Source organism: Paroedura picta, chromosome 17, assembly GCF_049243985.1.
Source record: "Paroedura picta isolate Pp20150507F chromosome 17, Ppicta_v3.0, whole genome shotgun sequence".
NCBI classification, from domain to species: Eukaryota; Metazoa; Chordata; class Lepidosauria; order Squamata; family Gekkonidae; genus Paroedura; species Paroedura picta.
This window is the reverse complement of record NC_135385.1, coordinates 22,226,522-22,249,647: the sequence shown is the minus strand read 5'-3', so window position 1 is coordinate 22,249,647 and position 23,126 is coordinate 22,226,522. Positions and strand designations below refer to the sequence as shown.

At 48.2% G+C, this 23,126-nt stretch overlaps 1 protein-coding gene across 24 annotated transcripts in view; it reads left to right on the top strand.

The window, feature by feature from the left end:
* RBFOX1 (RNA binding fox-1 homolog 1) overlaps nucleotides 1-22,211 on the top strand; it is an 832,795-nt gene extending 810,584 nt beyond the window's left edge. For 11 of the 24 annotated variants that reach the window (XM_077316478.1, XM_077316476.1, XM_077316480.1 and 8 more), the window contains 4 exons: nucleotides 5,222-5,392; nucleotides 7,531-7,583; nucleotides 15,613-15,688; nucleotides 18,399-22,211. In XM_077316478.1, the coding sequence (XP_077172593.1) occupies nucleotides 5,222-5,392; nucleotides 7,531-7,583; nucleotides 15,613-15,688; nucleotide 18,399 (301 nt within the window). In that variant the 3' untranslated portion in view covers nucleotides 18,400-22,211. Of the gene's footprint in view, nucleotides 1-5,221; nucleotides 5,393-7,530; nucleotides 7,584-15,612; nucleotides 15,689-18,398 lie in introns of those variants that run through there. The other 13 variants (XM_077316489.1, XM_077316487.1, XM_077316485.1 and 10 more) reach the window with 5 other exon arrangements.
* The last annotated feature ends 915 nt before the right edge of the window (nucleotides 22,212-23,126 follow it).

Here is a 23,126-nt window from a genome sequence, read left to right as displayed (position 1 = left end):
TCACATAGGTCACAACTTGTAAATGGAAGCTGTTGACTGTGATTTTTAGATGATGTTATCTGCTTGCACAGCAGTAAAGATTATGAGCACAGCGTTTTGGTGAGGAAAGACATGGGGTCAAATTCCCGCTGCCCCCAACCTTTCCCTCCCCCCCCCCCCCCCGCAATTAGGGGTGCAATGAGAGGATGTCTTCCTCTCCTTCCGGTTCCCATTCAAGGAAGAGGATTTTGCCACCTACTTTCAGCTCATGAAAGTATTTTTCTAGGGAGGGAGGGAGGGAGGGTGACTGGTGGTTTCTTGGGGGAGAAACAGAATCAGGCTAGATTCTGCCTCATTCTGCATCCTGGGGGTAATGTGTGGGCCAGCCCGGCCAATTGGAATCTCTCCTGCGGCACAGAACCGGTTTCGGCATGGCAGTGGGGTGTGTTGTCATTTTATCATCGCATGACCACTGGATGTGTTGCTAGAATGTACGTAACGCTGCTCTCGGTTTTCAACGGATCCATCACATTGGCTCAGCGAATGGCTTGCTTGATTGAGCCCAGAGGCAGATCTCCGTCACGTTGACTGGCTGTTCCTTTAATTTCTGGTGGTGTGTTTTATCACTCGGTTTGTCACAACTCCCATGGGAGTAAGGGCGGAGGTGGGGGGGGGGACAGAGAGAGAGAGATCACTTCTGGCATACAAACATGATTGCAGAACAGCATGGGGGGGCGCACAGAAATAATATGCTAGCTCAAAGATGTACATGGTGTCCTGGGAGTTGGTGGGTCTTTTCACTGATGCCCCGTGCTAATGTAGTAAACAGGGGAGAATGTGTATATTGGTGCAGGAGCATCGCGGACAGTCCCTGAATCTCCAAGCAGAAAGCCTGGGGTTTCCTCCCTCATTCACGTACGTGTTGAATGTTAGCGAATGAAGCAGAACAGTTCTGTGATTGTAGAATTCTGTGTGCAGGGAAGAGGGGAGAACATAGACATGGTTGTAATCCAGCACTGACTACAAGGAGGGCTCTTAGCTTAAATTCTAAGTTTGGGTGTTCTCACCCAAGTTCTCAATGTGGCTGAAAAGCCAACTCCGAACCACAGCTCCAAGCCTGTGTCTCAAAGAACGCATGCCGCTTACAAACACGGCCCAGAAACCAACCACAGGGGACCGGTTAATTGAAAATTATTAGTCATGATAGCGAAATGAAGCCTCCATGTTCCAAAACAGTATACCTCTGAATACCAGGTGCTTGGGATCAACTGTAGGGGAGGGCTGCTCTCTTCACATGCTGCCTGTAGTCTTCCTTGAGGTCTCCTGCTGGAAACAGGATGTTGGACTGTATGTCTGTATTCGGGCTTGCCAAATCATTAGTGAGGGGCAGGAAAGACATGGTGGTTGTCAGCTTAGTTTTTGGGGTGGTCCCATTTCCCCAACCTACTAGTTTTCTTATATTCTGGTGTGGGCGGGTTCTTTTTGGTAAGGTGGTGTCCGCCAGTGCCTGTGGCTTATACAAGTCTTGAAACAGATTGTTTTGTCACGTTTTCTGTTTGTGTGGATTACTATAAAACATCCCCCCCCCCCCGTTACTTTGATCCAATTGGAAGCAACACACAGTAAAGAGTCTTCTGGGTTTCATTTCAGGGCGTAAGTAGGTGAGGGACGGCATGTAGCATGCTTAGGAGAAACACATTCCTTGCATGTCGACAAGCAGACTGCAGGGCTCTTTAATCTGACATCTAGCCCTGTCAAGGGCTGTGCCAAGGCTGAGGGTGGAGCTGTGCACTGGGGGGACGGGATGGTTTTAATTCCACCTGTAATTTAGGAAATGGTTTGCATTTGTGTTTTCCTGAGTGGATGTTTTGTCACCAAGCGCTCCCCAAAACAGCCGGGGACCTCGTCCGCCCACTCTTCTAAAGGCACCAAATGTTTTCTTGGCTTTTTCAAAACTAGACTTAGTTACTACAACTGCAAAGAAGTCCTCTCAGGGACATAGTGTTCATCTAGAGCTTCCGTCATGATAGCGAATGAGAATGAGGGGAATGAGGGGGGGGGGAATGAGTAGCATTTAGGATGCCCCCAAACTCCAGTTTGCTTGCATTTGTATTTAAATAGAGTAAACTAGATATGTACCCCAAACCGAAGACCGTTTACGTAAATCTCCAGAGATTTCGTTTTGGATTTTGCTTCTTGGTCTCGCTTGTGTATGACCAAACGTTGGCAGTCAGGTTATCACCTTTTTGGAAACTTGTATGCCTTTTGGAATTTGGACAGTCAGAGTGGCAGCCTTTCTCAGCCTGGAGATTAGCAGCCCTGGGGTGGACAACAGAAAGTGAGCTTTCCTCCCTAGACCTTTTGTAATGATTGTGAAAAGCAAGAGCACAAGAAGTCTCGTCCCAATCTGAATCGCCCCCAAACCAAAACGACAGATTTGGAACCGCAAAACAGAGAGATTTCAAAACATCCTCGGAAGCTCTTTTCCGTCATTGATAGTAGAGAATCCTTCCAACCCAACCATCAATGCTGTCGGCATGTGCATTAGTAAAGAAGTTGAACATTTCCCCCCTCCCTCCAAGCGTCAAAACATAAGTTAATTCGGCAGAATTGCTAGTCTATCAGGCATTATCCTCATAGACTGAGAATTACTACCGAGAGTGCCAAATCATCTTTGGCAGCAAAAGCAGATCTTGTTCCGAGACTCTCAATGGAAGATGCAAAAGAAGTAAATCTGATTTTTGTTTTTCGATCGTACAATTCTGCAGACACACACACACAGACACACCCTCAGCAGGATGGGGCGGGGACCCATCTCCTTGACTGTTTCAGTGTGCATTCGTGCCTCTGTGGGAGTATCTCATGAGGATGTGGATGGCTGTCACCTAGAATGTGTTATCGTGGGCATGCAGCCAACAACGGAATTGTCCGCCGTGTCCCTGTGTCCTATAGACATGTGGCTGTGACAGGCGATTGTCTCTGTGTGCGGAACTCGTTTTGTGATGAATGTTCAGCCGTGTGCTACCATACAGCTATAGGCACCCAACCGCCCTGTAGACTCCAGATAAGCTATTACGTAAGACAGGGATCAAAAAGCAAAAGCAGACACCAGGGTGTGCATGGGGAACACTTCGCCAGTGGCAGAGCGCATGTGCTTTCCCTTCTTTTGTTGTTTTCCTCATCTGCATGCACATTTTTTTTTAATCCTGCGCTGTGCAATAAGTTATCGATCCCAAAATAAACGGAGTGTGCTTCCCCCGTAACACACATCGCTGGTCTTCTTAGCCTCATTAGGCCAACCAGTTGGCTGGCCCTGCATGCAGATCTATCACTGGATGGCCCAGCCAGCAGAGAGCAAAGTCCAGTTAGCAACATGGGGCCATGGGGCCAGGTTGGATTCTCTTGAAGCATAATTTAACAGCAGCTGCAGGGGGAGTGCAATCTGATCCGGGGCTAAAGTACAGAGGCAGGGAAGCGGTCTGCATTCCCCTCACGCTGTCCCTCCAAGGGGGAGCTGGACGAGGCTGGCATCCAGCACTGACGTTTTTCGATTGATTTTGGGCCGGTAACGAAGTAACCTCCCTCACAGGGCTGTAGCGAAGATGGAAAGGGGAAGGGCCAATAGCACCCTTCCCCGAGATCGTTGGAGGAAGGGGATGGACAGAGACAAACAAGGCAGATAGAGACTCCTGCACATTAATAGCAATGAAACACACCTACAGTCAAGGCGTTTGACCACAGCTCTTTGTGTCCCTGCGTGGTTTCTCCTAGGGTCATGGCATCTAAATCAAATTCCACCCCCCATCCACCCATGGCCTTCTTTAGGTCATGGATCTCCAACATCACAATATTTCCTACGGAGTTAAATCCGTTCATATGACCCTGTGACACTGCTGCCCCCGCCCCCAGACGTAGAATCTGTTCACAGCTCTAGCTATGACTTGGATGTATCCATGAGCAGGCTCTAGCTGATGGCTTTTGCTATGGACTGATGGTGGCCAGAAGTTCATATGTGAGTGTGTTTGCCACCTACATTGGTTGGCATGGAGAGACACGTGGCAGAGAGGAACAGAAATAATAAAAGTGAATAAATACAGCTGTGGAGGAGATGGGCTTGGAAGGAAACAGAACTTCACATCCTCTGTTTCTAAGTTGAACTTAAAATTCCTGCAGATATAAAACATAACAACGTGAGCCTGGATTTCACAAAGACGTCCATTCCCAGGCAGGATCTTCTGCAAACACCAGAGATGACCTCTAGGTAGCATCTGAAGGAAAACTTTCCTAGAAAGGACGGCAGGCGGCCGCTGAAATCCAGCTCGCTAACTGAGGATGAGCTCTAACCGAGCCCATCTTTGCTAGAAATGGCTCAATCTCATCTGGCCTGATATGAGTCCTGGCTGGGGTTGATGGGCACGGTAGTTTTAGCAGCCTTCCAAATTGAATCAGAAGGCCAAGGAAATGACACCTCCCCTCCGCTGACTTGGCCTTGGGGGTTGTGCCAACCTGGCTGATGTGGAGACCACGATTTCTCCTGGTCCCTCCTGGTCCAGTGATCAGGTTTTCGATTCCGTTTCAGGAGACAAGTAGCGTTAGATTGCTGGTGGTTTCCCTTTTTATGTTCACAACAAGCCTCTGAGGTAGCTTGGTCCAATACTGGGCGACTTCCCCAAGGTCACCCGTGAGCTTCAAGGGTGACCTTCCATCATTAATTCATAGTGCCTCTGAAAAGATCCTGTATTGTAGCATTGCAGGCTGCAGGAGGGAAATGCCCCCGCCACCGCCTTTAGAAATCTCCTTATGCCAAATCAGGACACGTAGCCCAATGCTCTGACTAGGCAGAAACTCTCCAAGGTTTTTTAACTGGAGATGAAACCCAGGGCTTTTGAGCGCCCCTCTCGAGGTCCCATGGTTGAAGTCCGGTATTAGGGGTGGGATGCATGTTCCACGCCTAGAATTCCCATGTTCAACCTGTACCATCTCTGGTTTCAAAAGATCTGAGGTCAAACGGTGCAGGGCCACAACCAGTCCTGGGAGACCGGGCCAAGTGGATAACGTGAACCCCCCAGTCTCGCGTGGACTCAGGAAGCTTTGCATGTTGAGGGCAAACAGGGTAGCCACGCTGTCAGCGCGGCGGCCGGACGACGTAAGTACTGAATCTGCGGCTTCACTTGACGGTGGAGCTGCACTAGGATGCCGCGAGGACCGAGCGGGATTCATTGTGGTTTCATCATGATTTCAGCAGCTCCTGTGACGCGGTATGCCTCAGCACGCATGTGAAGAAGCCTCCTGCACCAATGTGGCATGATGACATCGTTGCGCCAGGCTGGTGTAATGGGCATGTGCAGCAAGGCCTAGTGCATCACAGACCTCTCCAGAGTTGCCGGAATGCCCTAGAACATGCTGGATTCCAGTAAGTTTGCCAGCAGAACTGGGGTCTCCAGAGGAAAAGAGCCTGGATGTTCGATGAACATTCACCTGTCATATACCCATCTTTTCCCCCTCCCTGATGATTTTTCCAGAGCGGAGCAGAGTGGCTCCATTCTGCTCGGCCACCAAGAAGCATGTGGGGGCAATTGTTAAATGCTCAAGCGCACATTGCCATGTGTTTGTCCAGGGGTGGGAGGGGAGGAACCAGTGGCGGGGTGCATTGTCCGTATTCCAGACTGCTGTTTGCTGCACCGTGTGAGAGACGACTAGCCGTTGGCCGCTCACTCCGTGGCGTGCTGAACAGACGTCTAAGCATGTGCGACGGTGCGTTCTTGTGAGTCCGTGCCACCTGGCTCGCGATAAGGGGTGCACGCTTTGCCACTGGCCAAGGGATGGTTCTGGCCATGGACATCAGCCTGCAACAGATCGAGGACGTGCTAGGAGTGCTTGGATTAGTGGTCAGCCACAGACGTCCCCGTTGATCTGGAAATGTTTCGGTCTTCCCTAAATTGGTCCAAGGACAGGGAGCTACTGCTCCAGTTGCCCTGCCCCAGTCTCTGACCAGTCTGGAAGTCGACTAAGCCAAAGTCCTTGTGAGAGGACGCTCACCGCCCTCACACGTGGGCAGTTGTCACTCAACAGATCCGCCACTTGTCATTTCCGTGGCACGTGCGGGCTCTGGTGTTCGGACAGCCTGGTCTACTCTGTTCAAGCGGCGTCCGTCAATCATGAGCAGGCCAGAATCCCGTCGCCTGGCATCAACCGGGACGCTGCAGGACAGAGGGACGTGAGGCTGGCATTGCAATGGCAACGCAGTGGGGTCGAGCAAGTGCTAGACCTGCGGGAGGCGGACTGCGCTCTGAAAGCGTTCCGTGGTCATCCGTGGCCCAGCGTGACGTTGACGCAGTCTGAGCACACTCCCGTAGTGTCAACCACACTGGATCCACCTCCGAACGGTCACAAATTGGCCCAGTTGTCAAAGCCCGAGGGCCTTGGTGCCCGCCACTTCCCAAACCTCCTGGTCAGTCCCTCGCCCCTCCCCTCCGCCCTGTTTTAGCTGCTTTAGCAGAGCATGAGATTGGCTTCCTTCTTGTGGTTGTTGTCGCTGCGGTGACCCAGGACTGATCCTGGGCCCCCCGCCCGCCCCCAAGCTCTGCTGTTGTTGTTGTTGCCGCTGCTGCGCCACCTCTGTTTGTTTCCATGGTGCTTGTGCAGTATTCCACTGAGCTGTTGTGCATGGTGCATTTGTGTGGGCCCGCTGGGTGCGCACTTTACTTCTGCCAGCCTTCCAATGGAACGATTGCATGAGTAAACGAGGCATGATCAATCAAACCAAAATGGATGGACATATATATATAAATATATATATATATAAATATATATAAATATATATAATTTCTCCTACTCCCAAAATGAAAATGTCTTAAGTCTTTTTGTTTCTCACTCTTTTCGAGGGCAGGACAAAGCTCTTGGGCTTTTTAATCTTTCAGTAGCTTCATAAAGTGCTCCAGGGTCATATGTCATATCAGGAGACACGGTGCCATAAATGTCCTTCTGGAAACTTGCAGAATTCCCCCAAGCCCCATATTGGCACCTGGTCAGGAACACTAAAAGCCCTTAGGTTTGCTTCTTATCAAAAACCAACACGTTTAAGTCTTTGCCTTTTAAAAGAAATTAACCCCTTTACTAGGTAATGCCCCCTGCCCTTTATAGTCAAGGGTGTCTTTTGAACTAACCTCCGTGTATCTGGCTGTGTCGGACTGGCTTCGTTATTTTTGCTGTTGTTAAGGGAGCTTTTTTGAAGAATTGTTCTTCGCATGAGACCTTAGTCGACATGCAACCCAAATTTTCCAGTGGGAGAACCTGTCTCAAGGCCACATTTTGGCGCCCTCTCCCCCCCACCCACCCACTTTGCCATGGAAAGGACCCCAGCATGTCTCCCTTAGAAAACTTTTGCGTAACAAAGAATGTCGCTGCTCCGTTTCTCGCCACAGTCCTTAAAATGAAGCACCCCCCACCCCACCCCACCCCCGCAGCCCCTTCCGTCAACGTAAAGTCAATCTGCAGCTAGCACCTTTCCCAGTCAGCAAGCAGTATTGTGAATTTTATCTTCTCTTGCAGAAATCAATTCGTCTTCGTTGCAACAGATGAAATTTCTTGTAACACCTCTGCAGGTAACAATCATTGATACTTCTCGATGCATCCATCCGAGTCTCAATATCCTTTTACACTTGCCGCAGTTAATCACTAGAGAAGGACTCGTAAAGCCCATGAGATAAATCTTTGAGCAGCTCTCCGCGGTTGCAGCTCAGAGCCTTGGAGTAGGGAACGCATTAGGGGATTCTGCTGACGTGGCCGTTTTGTTCCACAATTACGTGATTCAGAGAAGCAATAGCTATTTGAGGCTTTTTTTTTTTATTTCCGGAGGGGGGGGGGAATGTGCAGTAGGGAGAGAGGAAGAAAAGGTGTATATAAACTAGGATTTAAAGCCCCTGAGTCCCACCAAGCAAAAGCAGTCTCATTGAATCAGTAGGATTTAATTTAGTCCCGATGAGGACCATTTTTTACCGTGTGGCTGTAATACCGAGGGAATCTCGTTCCGTCTCCACGGAGCTCCGGAGGGAGGGGGTCCATGGCTCTTCTCCCCTGGCCCTCAAAACTACCCTACAAGGTTTGTTAGGTCCAGAGAAAGGGACTTAGAGAGCTTGGTAGGGATTAGGGATTTGAATCTCGATCTCCCCAGAACCAGGGGGTGCTTGGCTCCAACCACTAAACCTCCCTGCTACCAACGGAGCTGTCTGGTTGTCACAATTGCCCCAGTTCTGCGGAAAGGCATCCCATCCCATATCAACAAGCTGGGAGGTGTGGTTGGTGCGTCAGTCTCCCAACACCATCCACCGAAAGAGCAGATTAGCAGTCTTCATGCAAGCGTTGCTGGAAGGAGTAAATTTACTGTAATTTCCCTTCAAGCGACTCATGCACGGAACACTTGTTAAATCCAAGAGAGCTTTCCAAGCGGTTTGAGGTTTCAAGGACCATCTTGGAGTTGGTTGATCACCACGAAGCTCTTCCTAATGACCGGGTGGGAGAGATGTGTGCCTCTCTTTCCCCCATAACACTAGAGTGAAACTGCTCAGCTGCAGATTCAAGAGAGGAAAGAGGAAGCCACACTCTACCAAGGGCTAGTTGACTTGGGATGACCAAACAATAGCTGGGATATATTAATGGAGAAGATCATGGGCTGTTGGTCAAGATAGCCAAACGGGGCCTTCATCTGTCCAGCCACTGCTGGAAGCAGGGTGTTTGACTAGAGGGCATCCCTATTCTTATGTTCTAATCCTTAAGGACCCTGTGAGGTCCTAGTCACCTGTATGGAATATTTCTGGGAGGACTGTTGTGATTTTATTTATTTATTTTTTTGGAAGCATGTAATAGTTTGAGGGGTGGAAGGGCTGTCGAGAATGCATGACACAGAATTAGCCTTCTGTTGTCACGCTCTGCAAACCAAGCCAACTCCGTAAGCTTTCATGGGGAGGTTCCCCGAATCAAGAACAGAATGGCTCCTTTCCATTTGTTTATAACCGAGAACTGGCCTAGTCGTGCAGGGTTATCATGGACAGGATCACCTTTTTCTGGAACCCAAGAACCCCAGGAATTTGTGTTTTGTCCTGAGAAGTTGGTGAGAGCACTGTTGAAGGCCCGCAGACGCCTGAACTGCTGTTGTCTTTGACTGTCGGGATTTTCACTGCATGGGCTCCAACGGCAGTGTAGTTTGCGCTAGACTCTCAGTGCCAAATTACTGCTGGGAGTGTTTTACTGCCGCTCCCTTCGGGCTTCTCGAAAGAGATGGTGTGCAGAGTAGAGAGTAATTATGGCTGCCCTTCGGGGTGGGAATAGTTGGGCAGTGTCCTTTTCAGTGGTGCAGCTGCCCTGACTCCTTTTGTTCGAGCAAAGGAAGAGCCAGCAGTCGAAGCAGAGAGAAACAGACTCAGGAGTCAAGAAAGGAAAGCACATCATGGCTGAAGCCTGCCTGGGAGCTTTAGAAGGTACTTATGGAGACAGAGCCCACGGGAAAGGGAGAAGAAGCTGAACTGGTGCTCAGCTGGGAGTACGGGTACTCTCCCTGGGCTCCAGGGTGGCAGAATTAAAGGAAACGGGGAGGACTGGAACAGGATATATTCCTGCCGGATGAGGCGCTGGGCTATGCCTCTACCCATTATTAACTCAGTAATTAAGGACTTATTTGGTCCATTAAATGACTGTTGAAGTTGTTGGTGGGTTTTTTCCCCATTAGGCCAATGTTCCTCTAATTGAGTTCATGATCAGACCCCTCTAGGTATCTGTTGCTTCTTCTTTGTAGTATCAACATCTCATAGAATCATAGAGTTGGGGGGACCTCCAGGGTCACCTGTTCCAACCCCCTGCCCAATGCAGGAACTCACCACTACCTGTCCACCCAAGGTGACCCCAATTTTGTGCCCACCCACCCCCAAAAAATGCAGCCTAGCCTGGAGGAAATTCACCTACCATTCCACGGCAGCAATCAGCAACTCCCTGGGTATGCCATGAAGAGCCACAGCAGACAAACACTGGCACATCCCTTCCTGCCCACCCACTCACCATCTGCCTAAGTTCATAAAATCAGTATTTCGATGGACCACTTCTAAGGGGACCCCCAAGGTTTTGCTCTAAGAGGACCGGACTGATCTGAAGCAGTAAGACACACATCCACAGAATGACTCACTTTCAGAATGATCTTTTTCTCCTAATATGCCATTGCAAAGATCGGCAGCAAGAATGTTTGAGGGTTACCTGTTGTGATTTTGGCAGATTTGCTCCCTGTAGGAAGCAGATGAGTAATTAGGCCCGCAGGCTTTAACCAGGTAGATCAATCAAGTAATGCTTTAGTGGCTAAATCAATGGGAAACTCTTGTGATCAGTCAGAGACAATATTTGGGGGTGTCCATGGTTTGTTTTGCTTCTGTTGTGTTGCTTTAATGGAGAATGAAAACTAGCATTTGGAAGGCAGCCTCTGCTCGTGCCAATGAATGGTTGCCAGTAGATTATATCAAACTCCCTTTAATATTTCCAAAAATATTGAGAAAAAAATACTGAACCTATTTGCAGTTATTTCTGTCTTAAACTTAGCTATCCCATTCCTTTTCCTTCTTCCTTTTTGTATTTTGTCATCCGGTTTCTGGTTTTGCTGAACCAATGTTTTGTTCGCGCACGCGTGTGTGTGTTTTTTGAGTGTGTGAATTAGACTGTACAATTTCTGCCCTGCCAAAATGACAAAGCAGCAGTTGCGAGGTTGTGGATTTTAGCAAAGCATCACTCTGATTGCATATATGGTGTCTGGGATGCAGGTAGAAATTTTGGAGTTTGAGGTACCAACAGCTGTGTCGACAACAACAACAAAAGAGTGATTGTGTGATTTTTTTAAAAAAATATCTCTAGGCATGTGCAAATTTGAATGAGTGGGGTTTTTTGTGCATGTTGTTCCCATCATAGGTCTATGTGAGCATAACCACAACCAGTGAGAAATCCCTGCATTAGAATATACATACTTAGATATTACTGCAGAGATTGGGCCAGAAGCAGCAGAATGGAAAAGAGACAACAGCCATTGATTTGGCCTTATCAGGAACTACTGTCTGGGGCTAACTCCAAGGTCATGGGGCGGGCTGGGGGACGACAGAAGGAGTGTCCTTCCTCCGGGGAGCTCAGATAACCCAGCAAAAGAGTGGTCATTATTTATTTAGCAGATTACTATGAACGGGTGAGCCATTTGAAAATGATCATCAATTACTCTTGGTCCATTTTCGTGTTGTTTTTTGTTCCATTTTCGTGTTGCTTGGACCCTGAGGGCCCATTTTGCAGCGGACGACAGGGGCTCCCTCTCCACTTTGTATGGGGTGGGGACGGAAGAGAAATCCCAACGTTTGGCTCTGCCATTGCCATATTTAAGGCAGGCCTTTCTTTTCCTCCCCATAAGAAAAGAAAAAAAAAAGCTAGTAGATTAATGCTGCACCACCAAAACACCTAAAATACACGTTGCAATTAAATTACCTTTTAAAATACTTTATTGCTGCTGTAAAGACTTGCATGTAGCTTTTCTATGGGGCTTGGTTTGCTTTTTGAAAACGAAAGGAAACCATTGCAGGTTAGCTATTAAGTCATGCTTCTTACCCTATGGGGCAGGAGATGAATGGGGAGGGGGGGACATAAACACACACACACACACAGTGCAATCCAGTAAACACTCGGATTATCCTCTCTCCTTGCATAGTTGGAAGTTTGATTAATCCTCCCCTCTCCCCCAGCGAGGAACACTGGCAAACCTCGTCATTATCTCTTTGACAGCTTGCCTCTCTGCCGCTCACAGTTCTTCTAGGTCAGTCCGCATGGCTAGCCAAACGCGACGACTTGACAAGATTAAGGCGAGACGGGCCTCTGCAATTTGTAAACGGAGGTGGGGGAGAGGGGGCTGCACTCCAGGGCCCCGTGGAGGACAAAACAGCGCAAGAGGGGCAGGGGCATGATTGGTGCCACACGCCGACACTAGCACGGCTCTCGGGGAGTTCTGCCCCGCTCAGACGGGAGCACCTGCAGTCCTTAGACGGTGCAGCTGTACAGCTGGCTAAGTGCATTTCCTAAAGAAGCAGGAAAGAGGCTTGTGTGTGTGGGCAGACTTTTTGCCTCCCCTCAAGTCTCTGCAACTTGGCTGGAGGGAAACGGGCCTCTTGGGGACATTACCCGGCTTCCGGGAAAGACACAGAGCGAGCCAGAAAGAAAGGCTGCATGTGGGAAGGGTCTGCCTCTCGCCAGCCTTCAACGTTTCTGGTCCTCTCCGTGCCTGTAGCTAGGTGTGGGAAAGCATGGCTCTTCCCAAGGCGACCAGAGCTGGGCAGATCTCCCTCCGCCCCTGTCCAGAGATGGTGACTTTCCTCTTTCCCTAGGCAGGATCTTCCTTTGCTAGAGAGGGGGAGAGGGAGAGCTCCCTCTCTAGACCATCTACATGGATCTCCTGAAGCAAAGGTCACCTCCCCCCTCCCCAGCGGGGCCAGAATGTCACACGCATGGAGAGAGAGAGAGGTTCTGTTCAATTAGAACTAGTGCAGCAAGGAAAACCACCAGCGGCACAACAGGGGGAGAGTACGTGGGCAAGGAGTAAAGGCCTCAGCACTAGGAGTCCTGCTCACTTGGGTCCTTTCAGCCCCAGTTGCCAGCCCTATGAGGAAGTCCTTGCAAAAGCCATTGCACAGGCTTAGTTTCCCACAAGAGCTACGGATCTATGGCCTGCAAAGTAACCCTGGAGAGCCACTTCACCTAGCCGTCTCAACGAGGTTCTGCCAACCCTTGCAAGGTTGGCCTGCTGCCTGACCCTACACATTGGTAAATTTGTCGTGGTTGGGAGGGACAGGTCTGGCGAGCTGTCGGTGTCACGTGGTGCATATGTGAACCGTTATTAGAGAGGGTGCATAAGGAGTGAGGCTGTGCACACTCTGATTTTATTTATTTGAGCCGCGAAGGTGACCGGGATCAGGAAAAGGAGTCCTGCGATGAAAGGCTGAAGGAACCGGGGTGTGCTCAGCTTGGAGGAGAACGAAAGGGGACATGCGCAAGCTGTTCGGATGCCAGAAGGACTCTCTCATGTCAAAGAGGGCAGGCTGGTGCCCTGCCGCTCTAGTCAGCATGAGCAGGTTTCCGTTTGAGACACTTTTGAAGAGCAGTGCTGCTCTTCAGGCAAGGGCTGAGCATCTGACTGCTAGAAATGTGCTAGCACCGAGCATGGGGGTGGCCTGCAAGCCTTTCCCCCTCTGCTGTCCTGTGATACTCAGGAGTATTGCGTGGCTTGGGTTGCTCTGGTGCAAGGGGGCTTTGGTTAGTTGGCTGTGGGGAGCGTGAGCGGACGGCAGCATCGGTCCATGCAAGGTTTTACGTAGTGCTGCAGAAGGACACTTGCACCACCCTAAATTCTCTCCTCTGTGTTGGTGTACTGCATTGTGGGGGGTGGCTGAAGACCTCCTGCCCGACCCCGTCTCTCGTGCACACCAAGTGGTAACAGGAGGCTCTGCAGGGGTCTACGTGCTGCGTCCCTCCAGTAGCCAAAGCATTTCCAAAATGGTCTTCTGAAAAACTGCCCCCCTGAGTTGGGGAAGTCCTGGAGATTTTGGGGGTTGGAACCTGGGATGGGCAGGGTGTGAGAACAGGAAGGGCATTACCAGCATATAACATCGCAGGGCCCCCCTCCCAAGGGAGCCGTGTTCTCCAGGGGAATTGACCTTTGTACCCTGGGGACCAGTTTTAACTATGGGGGTGCACCAGGCACCACCCTAGCCAACAGAGAGAGGGGTTACAAAAAGGAGATCATGTGCTTCTAGCCAGGATCATACCCTACCATTAGAAGGGTTTTGTAAGACATTGTGACTGCATTAGGAAGGCCAGCCATAAATAATCAAAGGGTTCCCAAAGGCAATGACTAGCACAACCACATGATGTCCAAGATGCAGCATTTCTGCTTAAGATGTCAGCTCTGAATGGTCCCCTGGTTGCATCTTCTCCCCTGATTGTATCACATTCTGCTTCCCTGCACTTCTCTTGTCCTGGGTAGAGGACAGGAGGCCACGCAAACGAATGGCAAGAGGATGGATGGATGGATGGATGGATGGATGGATGGATGGATGGATGGATGGATGGATGGATGTGGATGGATGGATGGATGGATGGATGGATGGATGGATGGATGGATGGATGGAAAGACGGACAGACAGATGAGAAAGAGATGGATGGATGGATATCCAGCAACAATTGCCTTTGAGGGCCCTTCAATGTCACAAGAGGGATTCCGAGGTCTCTGTTGTTCTCATTCCATGCTGACTGATTAGTGAGTCAGCCTTTTAGTTTGCTGTGTTGATAAGCAAGGACGAGCCTGTTCCCATGCTGGAGTGAACATTGTGTGATGAAGTGAAAAGTTGAACAGAGAGGCATGGAGGAGCTTGAGTTCAGGGGAAAGGTTTCAGCTCTGTTTTTGCTTCTTACTGTTTCACAGGTTAATATTGTAAACATCTTGGGCCAAAACCTTTTTTTTATGTTAGAGAACATTGGTTGGGGAATGGTGTGCCTTCTCCTAAGATTTAAGCAGATAAATCCCCCCTCCGGCTGCTTTTTAAATGGGCCCTTGATATACCCAACAGGAGCCCCATGCCGGACATGCAGCTGGAGACGCAGGACAGGGACCTGAGGCCACCTTAGCCTCCTCAGCAGCAATGGCTTCTTGGGAGTAAAGGCCTACTCAGGCTGGAAATAGGGGAATAGAAAAGAGCAGGAGGGGGGAAAGAGAGAGCAGGCAGTAAAGGGCAGGAAGATGTGTAGCCAGCAAGGCCTGGCAGGTCGTACGGGATGAGGGGCTGTACCCCTAGCCAAAAAGCGGCAAATATCTCTCCGAAGGCACTACTGCCTTCAAGCCTAAACCCGTCAATCCACATCCAGGGTCCTAACCAAAGAATCCTGGGAAGAAACCCAGACAGATTCAGGAGGAGGAGAGAGAAGGTTTCAAGTTGTGTGTGGGAGTCTGTTGCCATGAAAAAGCCACAACCTTAGGAACCCCCAGGTTTCTGCCTGTTTTTGGCCAAGCTGAATGGAGCCCCCAGGTGGAGAAGCCGCTCCCGGCCCTGGGGGCTTCAGAGTCCTCCCTCCCAGTCCTTGAGTTCTGCACGGTGGTAGAGGCACCGGGGGGTGGGGGGAGGTTGCCCCCAAATCCGGCTTGAAAAGGCACCCTTGCCTCTTCATCTCGTTGCACCCCCATCTGGGAAGCTCCTCATACGTCCCTATGTCTCCTGGGGGATTTCTAACCTGGCCCCGAGGACCAGCGGGGAGGCCCTAAGAAGAAAGGGAGAGCGGAAATGCTGCGCCTCCTCCAGCAGCCCTGCCGGTCGGCCGCCGAGTGCTAATCTCACAAAGCTAATTATGCATTTGTGTTCCTTTCATCACTTCCATTTGTCGACGGAACGCACGTTCCCAGAGGATATTGCTGCCGTAAAGTGCTGAGTCAGCTCCTTCGCAGTGTAATTGGATGGCGGGGGAAATGGCCGAGGGCCTCCATCTTGTGAGCCCCCCCTCCCTCCCTCCCTCCCTTTTTAACCTCTGTTCTTCCTTTGAAGGCAATTTCTTTATTAATCGCCAGCTCTGCTTTCTTTTTAGTTACGGACGACTTTATGCTGCAGACCCCTACCACCACACACTTACTCCCGCAACCACCTACGGCGTTGGTGCCGTGGTAAGTGCTGATTTCCGTCTCTCCTCCCCTCCCCGGCTCCTCCCCCCCTCCCGCTGCCGTACCCGGTTCGTAGCACGGTTGACATCTTCTCACTTTCCCCTTAATTGAATTTGTCCCTTATGCTAACGGCAGCTAAAATGCCACATTAATCCTTCCCGGTAAACTTGATAAATGTCTTCATTTCTTGGCAATGTAGTGCATGTAAGTTTTGGGTTGGGGTTTTTTTTTTTTCTTTCTTCTTTTTTTTTTTTAATTTTGCGAATATCACCTAGCCGAGCACTCGCCTTAATGGAATAATTAGTCATTTTGATAATTAAATCCATCACAAATGAAATCCTTTCATGGTGCCGGCCATTTCTCTCCCCCCTCTCTCGCTCCCCCTCCCTTCTTTTTTCGTTTTTGGCCTTGGATTTGCATAGCCCCCAGGTTCAAGTGACACCAGTGATTATAGCCCAAAGGGCAGGAACCAAGATCGCAGGGCCTTCCTGTCAGCCAGCCCAGAGCCCTGCTCTTTCTCCCCTTATTATAAACTGAGAGCTGTCCAGAAGTGTGGGGACGGGAGGCAGAATAGTGAGGGACTTGGACCGTTCTGCTGTCAGTTTTGGATACAGACAATGAACCTGGAGCTATTTCATACCCATCACTCCTACGAGGCACATTTCCAAGCACCTGTGGAAAGCTCCCCCACACATTCATGCTCCCCCACGGTCCTTTGGAGCATGAGAAAGTTCATCCGAGGCCAACAACGGAACCGTATTCATCTCGTCAGGATGATGAGGCCCGCTCTGCAAAACAGTCACAACCGTGCCCCGTTGAGAGCAGTGGGGTGAGACTGGCTTGCAAGCCCGGGTCCATTTCGGGAGGCATGGTTAGCTTTTGCTGGGCTAGTGCCCGTTACCTCCAATCCCCCACATCGTGCCCACGGTCACAGTGGGCCTGACGCCTTTCCTGGTGTCCATCAAGTGTTTTGGCCAGCAGGGCTTCCTGAAGAGCCATGCAGGGCTTCACCCTCCGACATGGCGTGGCTAGCTCTGCCTCCTGCAGCAGCCGGGCTGGGCTAGGGTCCGGATTCCAACGGGGCTTGCAAATGCAAAAAGGCTGGGGAACGGTTGCGTAGGCTCCAAAACCTGCAGGGACTCAATCTGCCCCACAAGCGCTAAGAGCAGGGGGGCAAAGAGGCCCCAGTCACTGCGACAGGGGAAGCTGCTCAGGATGCATTCCCCTCTCTGCAGGGGGATCAGCTTATTTTCGCTGTGCCATAGATAGTTTTCGTTTTCTTGTCCCAAAATAAAACCCACCGGCTCCTCCTGCCACATGAGCACCCCTGTCCAATCTGTGGGGCACTGAAAGGAGGTGGGAAATGAACCCACTGATGGGGGGGGGGGTCTGCATAATTATTAGCCAGAAAACATTTGGGCCTTGGTGGTAACTCCTGCACAGGGTGGGGTTCTGTGGTGGCAGAATGGATCGCACCGTGTCGGAATGGGGTGTCATCTCCTGAAACGGCAGAAACTCCCTGCAAATAGAAAGCGGCCTCAATAGGGAGAAAGGTTTCGTGCCAGTTTTCTATTTATGGGGAGTGTTGGGTGCGCACACAGCATGGATGCGCTCTGCCACCTCATTCCCCGGCATGGATAGACCAAGCTTCAAGAATCCGGTTTACAACTAATCTCCCTGAACTCAGAAGGAATGCCCATGGACTCTTTCCTCTGTCCGCAATGGAATGGAAGTTGGTGCTGTAGAACTTTCTGGGTTTTGTTTTGGGGTTTTTTGTTTGTTCGTTTGTTTGTTTTGTAAATAAGAACAAGTCTGCTGGATCAGACCAATAGGTCATCTCGTCCAGCCTCCCATCTCACAGAGCGGCCAGCCAATTCCTCTGAAGGGCCAACAACATGGAGAAAGGTGGCTTATAAATGCTACAAAATAAACCCACAGGGTTGAAACTTATGATCCACGATCACAAGTATGATGTTTGCTTGGGGAAGGAGGAAGGGGGAGAGACCCTTTTATCTCTTCATTTCATCTCCATCCCAGGTTTGTCACTTTCCAGCCTACGACAGCCCTGACAGTTGTTTTGGGGATGGTTGAGGCCTTGGCAGGCGCCTCAGGGCATGATCTAAAGGGCAAGGAATGAAGGGGCTTCACTCCCATGTGCAAAAGAGGCATAGAGAGCCTTCTTTGTACCTAAAAGCCAAAAGAGTTTCCCTTGAATGTTGAGGAAAGCCAAGGAGATTTTGATCACCAAGAGCAAAATTACTCTACAGTAGATTTTTGCCAGTACCTTTTCAAAAGGGCAGATACGGTTGCCAGCTCTGGGTTGGGGAACACCTGGAGACTTTGGGGGTAGGGCGGGGTTAGGGTTAGGGCATCGAACTGGCATCTCTAACCGCAGATGATTCTGAGTTTTTCAACCCAGCCGTTTGACTCCTCAACCCCGCCTTTTGAGATCATTTCTCCCCAGGTGCCCGTCACAAACCTCCAGTTATTTCTCTGCCATTTCTCTGGGGTCTTCCCCCCCCCTTTTTTTCTCTCTCTCTGAAGGATCTGACTAACTAATCGATTCCCCCGTGGGTCTGCCCCAGCCTGAGCGTGCTCAGTGGGGGTCTGACGGATGCGTGCCCCCCAGAGCCAGGCAGGGCAGTGGTTGTGCAAATCTGGTTGTGAAGAACGCAGAAGTGAAAAAACAACCCGTCACATTGCTTTGTTTCAGAATGCTTTTGCACCCTTGACTGATGCCAAGACTAGGAGCCATGCTGATGATGTCGGCCTTGTTCTCTCTTCATTGCAGGCTAGTATATATCGAGGGGGATACAGCCGGTTTGCTCCATACTAAATGACAAAACCATAATGCCCTTCCCATGTGAGGGGAAAAGGAAGCTTTCCGAGGCCTGGGTATTGCAATACATGCAGTAGTGCATCATTTTAGCAACTCTAAACAAACAAACAAAAATTTAAAAAGAGGAAAAAAAAATCTACATTTTTTATCTTATACCTCAGATATTTTGTTCTGTGTATTTTAATATTGTGGGTCTTTTAATTTATGAAGTTGCCTAGTTTGCCGACTGTAGAAAGTTTGGGTTCTGTTCTTATCAATTATTAGGAACCATTATTTATTTCCATTGTTGTGGTTGACCTAGAAAGCTGCTAGAAATGAGTTTTTTTTAAAAAAAAAAAAGAAAAATACTGTTTTGAGGGCCACAATCAAGACATGCTATATCATGTAAATGAATTATATATGCTGAATATTAAGCTATCGGGATTTCCTCACTTGTTTTGTAAAAGTGTAAGTGACATCTCTTTTTTATTATTATTATTATTATTACAATGATTATTTTCCTGCATCGAGCATTTATTTTAGTTTTCCAAAGGAAAGGGAAGGAGAGGAGAGGAGAAGAGAGGCGGGTGGGGGTTCATCTGAGATCCCCACTGCACCTTAGCTCAGCTTGTCTCAAATGATTCACTGTTCCTTCAAAGCCAAAGGTTTCGTTGTTAATTTTGAGGGGGGGGCGGGGCGGGGGAGGGAGGGAGGGAGGGGCGGAGAAGAAGGGGGTGCTTGAACTGACACCTGTACATACAAATCTAATTAGAATCTGTCCAAGGCACCCTTCCAATGCAATCCACCAGGCAGTATTAAGCACCAGTCATAGACTAGTTCTTTAGGCAAAAAATAAAGAAAGAAATAATAAATAAATGAAATACCTGCTAGTTAGATCATGAACAAGCATTCTTTTTTATATTTCTTCCAGTATAATAAATTATTGATATCATTGCAGACTTTTATATTATGGGAGGATTAAAAAAAATTAATAATAATAATAATAAAGCTTAAAAAAAAATAGCACTGTTTCTATTTTTTTTTTCTTTCTTTTTTTTTCCAAAAAAAAAAAAAAGAAAGTAATAAAAACTTAAATTCTTTGTACCGGTTTAAGAAAAACAAAACAAACAAACAAAAAAAAAGTGTATAAAAATTTACATCTGTGCAGTGTAATTATTCCGTTCGAGAGAAATGTACACACCTTATGACGCTTTTAGATTTTCCGTCCAGTAGCCCAAGGGGTAGAGACAAACACATTTATCATTTTTGCAGAATTTAAATGCTACTCATACTCAAAATTTACAAGTAACTGCAACCATGGAGTAGAGATGATCGTGGTACTTTCATCCGCTTGGTACTTTTTGAAACATGGCCGTGTTGTGTAAGCAAACTGCAGTTTTTCACGTTGTTCCGAACCCTGCCCTTTCGTTCCGTTTTCCATACCCAAGCCCATCACGGTTACTCTCTTATTATTGTCATGACTGCTACTACTATTATCTGGGCCCGAGGCAACCTACGTAGAGGCGGAGGCGGGACGGAGACTGCTATATACCCGAAAGTGCTAGTCCCACACTCCGGCAGACCCCTCCCCCTATGGCACCCCCAAGAGAGGTGCCAACGTGGCAGCTTCTAGCACAGCTGAAAAATTGCAGTTTGTCTGTGCATATGTTTGAAAAAAATCTTTCCATGTTGTCCTGTTTACAAGTTAACCTAATTTGGGGTGTTTGTCAGGGGTCTTCTGTTTTTGTATTTAAAATTAAGAAAAGCAGGAAAAAATAAATAAATAAATGAAACCGTCTTGCCACAGTTCTGCTGCAGATAGTTATATTCTCATGTGTCCTGTGCTGGCCCCAAATCCGGCGAGCACTTTAGAATGATCGATTCACCGCTGTGAACCTGCCAACTCGCTATAAACGATTCTGCTTTTTAAAAAGTGTTTGTGACCAGGCTTTCTCTCTTTGTCATCGTAATGTGCATGCAATATGATCAGTTGAACAATAACCATCAATAAAGTTTCACAAGATTTGAAAACGAGGTTTCTGGAGCATTTCTATCAAAGGGACGGACAATTAGTCAAGTATCGTCAAATCCAAACCGAGAGGGGAAAGAGGGAGAGAAAGGGGGGGTTAAAATGTATTAACTGATTTTAAGAAAATGCCCACTAAAAGTTCTCTTCCCGCTGACGAGGGACTAGACTACTAGGGTGTGTGTGGCAGATGTTAACCCTCTATCCCCCATTGCAATCCTAGCCACAATCCAGGGGGACTGACGGACTAATCCTGCTCCTATAGCCCTACTGTCTTTTTTTCCGTTCAGCATCCTCTTCCAGGATGCATTTAAAACCCAGGGGTATTTCCAAAGCAGCTTGCATTTTAGAATAGGCAAAGGAGAGCAGATGAATTCTGGCACTGGAGGAAAATCCTAATGGATAGAAAGCAAAGAGTCCCCCACTTTCATTTTTTGTTTTTTAAAGTTGCCAGAACAAGGTTCAGAATTATTTATCCGAAATTTACTCGAGGGATTCGTTCATTTCATTCATTCAGTAAGTATTTTGCCACAATCCTACCCGCTCCCAACCTGAGTTTAAGACTCCGGTTTGCCCGCAAAAAAATAAAAGATAGAAATCATTTGGGCAGGGATCCAGGGTCTGCACCAACACAAGACATTTCGCGAGCAGAGTGAGGCAAATACATCAGTGCAAGGGCTAGAACGGCAACTCCTTAGATGCATCTATCCCATCATCATCATCACGGTGGGGAGATATCACGTTCCAAAACAGAGGGTGCTTGCTTATAGATGTGCCCTTCTCTTTTTTCAAAATCTGGAGCACAAGCCCTTCTCCCCCCCCCCCAGGCCTATATTACGCATTAGGCAGATGTACGGCTCTAATTCAACTTTACTCCTCTCCCCTGCCTGATCTCCAGGTGGGGTACTTATTTTTATTTTTATTTTTATTCTAGGCACAGCAGAATTATTGATTCCTTCAAACATTTGTCACTTTATTTACATCGCTTTAAAACAGGAAAATCCTTTGAGGTGTAAAACATGTTTGGGGAGGGGTAGACTGATCTTGAGCAGAAAATTGTATATCTGTGTACATCAGGGCAAGCGTGCTGTTGCAAAGACTCCAGTATTCAAATACTGTACATCTGTAAGCACCCTGGAGAAATATATATATATATATATTATAGTGACTATAAAAGATTTTGGGTGTGCACACCTACATTTCCTGCTGTACATGTGTGGGTGCATGGCAGAAAGTGGTTAAGTTGGTTGGCCAATTTTAATGATGTGACTATATTCTCCCTTGGCCCATCCCTCGATCATGATTTGGTGTTTAATTCTTAGAGGGAATTGCAACCAGATGAGATTGACCAATGCTGTTGGGAAATATTTTTGTGCAAACTCCTACGACACCCCGGTCATTCATTTTATTCAAATGTATGTCTGATATAGAGAATGTTTTTTTCCCCCCAGTTATATGAATTACTACTGATACTATGAACTCTGAGTTAAAGAAAATTATTAATACTGTATGTAGAATATCGTGACTTCAAAACAGTTACAAATCTTCAAACCCGACAAGTGTGTATATCGGTCTTTAGAAATTAGTGTTTATATCACTACAGTGGTTTGTGAATAAAGAACAAAAAATGGTTTGTAATATCAAAAACAATAAAAGCTTAGTCTGAAACGATACAAATAAAACGGTGTTCGGAGTTCTTGGTTCCTTAATCTCTCTGTTACGATGGCTTCGCAAAAGAGGTCTAAATAATTATTTGGTTCTCTGAGTTGCTGCACGATGCATTTGGCAAAAGACACGCCAGGATTGTTGTGGCTGCCGGCCACACCAAGGAGCTGTTTTGCTTGATGCTTCACATAGTCATAATTTAAAGGAGGGGTGGGCTTTCTTGAGAAAGGTCCTCTCCGGACTCCAGTAACAACAGGAGGTGGAGATGGTGGGGGGTCAGGAAGGAAGAGATGGAAGAGGCCAGAAGATGTCAACATGGGCTAAGGGGAAAACCTTTCTTCTGCCATAACTCTCTCCCCCCCCCAAAAAAAAAAAAAAAAAAAACAGCTATTCACAACATTATGAGGTTGGCTATACTGAGGGAACACTCCTGGCCCGAGGTTTCCCAGTCAGCTCAAGGAAGGTATTTTGAACCTTGGTCTTGGTCTCTTTGGTCTCTTTAATCCTGTTCTCAGCCTACTTCATGACACTGGCATGAAGAGAAGCACATATTAATAAAATACTTTGCAACACACTTTGTGACTAATGCAGCAGGCTATGGAAACCCTACTGCAATTTCAGCCTCCTAGAGTTGGGTGTGGAGTGTCTCTCTGATTGCCACCATACTCTGTGGACAAATTCCTAGCCAAAGGACAAGCTGGCGAGGCCGCTTTTTAAATGTTGTGTGGTGGGATAGTTTCTCTGAAGGTGCTCTCTTCTATGACACCTGTCCATCACTACTCACTCTAGAGTGGCGAGATTACCAAGCTGTCCATCAGTGTCCCATTCACAGATGTGTGCATTGTATTGAACCAACAGGCCTGAGGGCACGTGCAAAATCACAAGAACATCTCAGTTACCAGTTAGACACATGGCGGCTGGTGCTGATACAG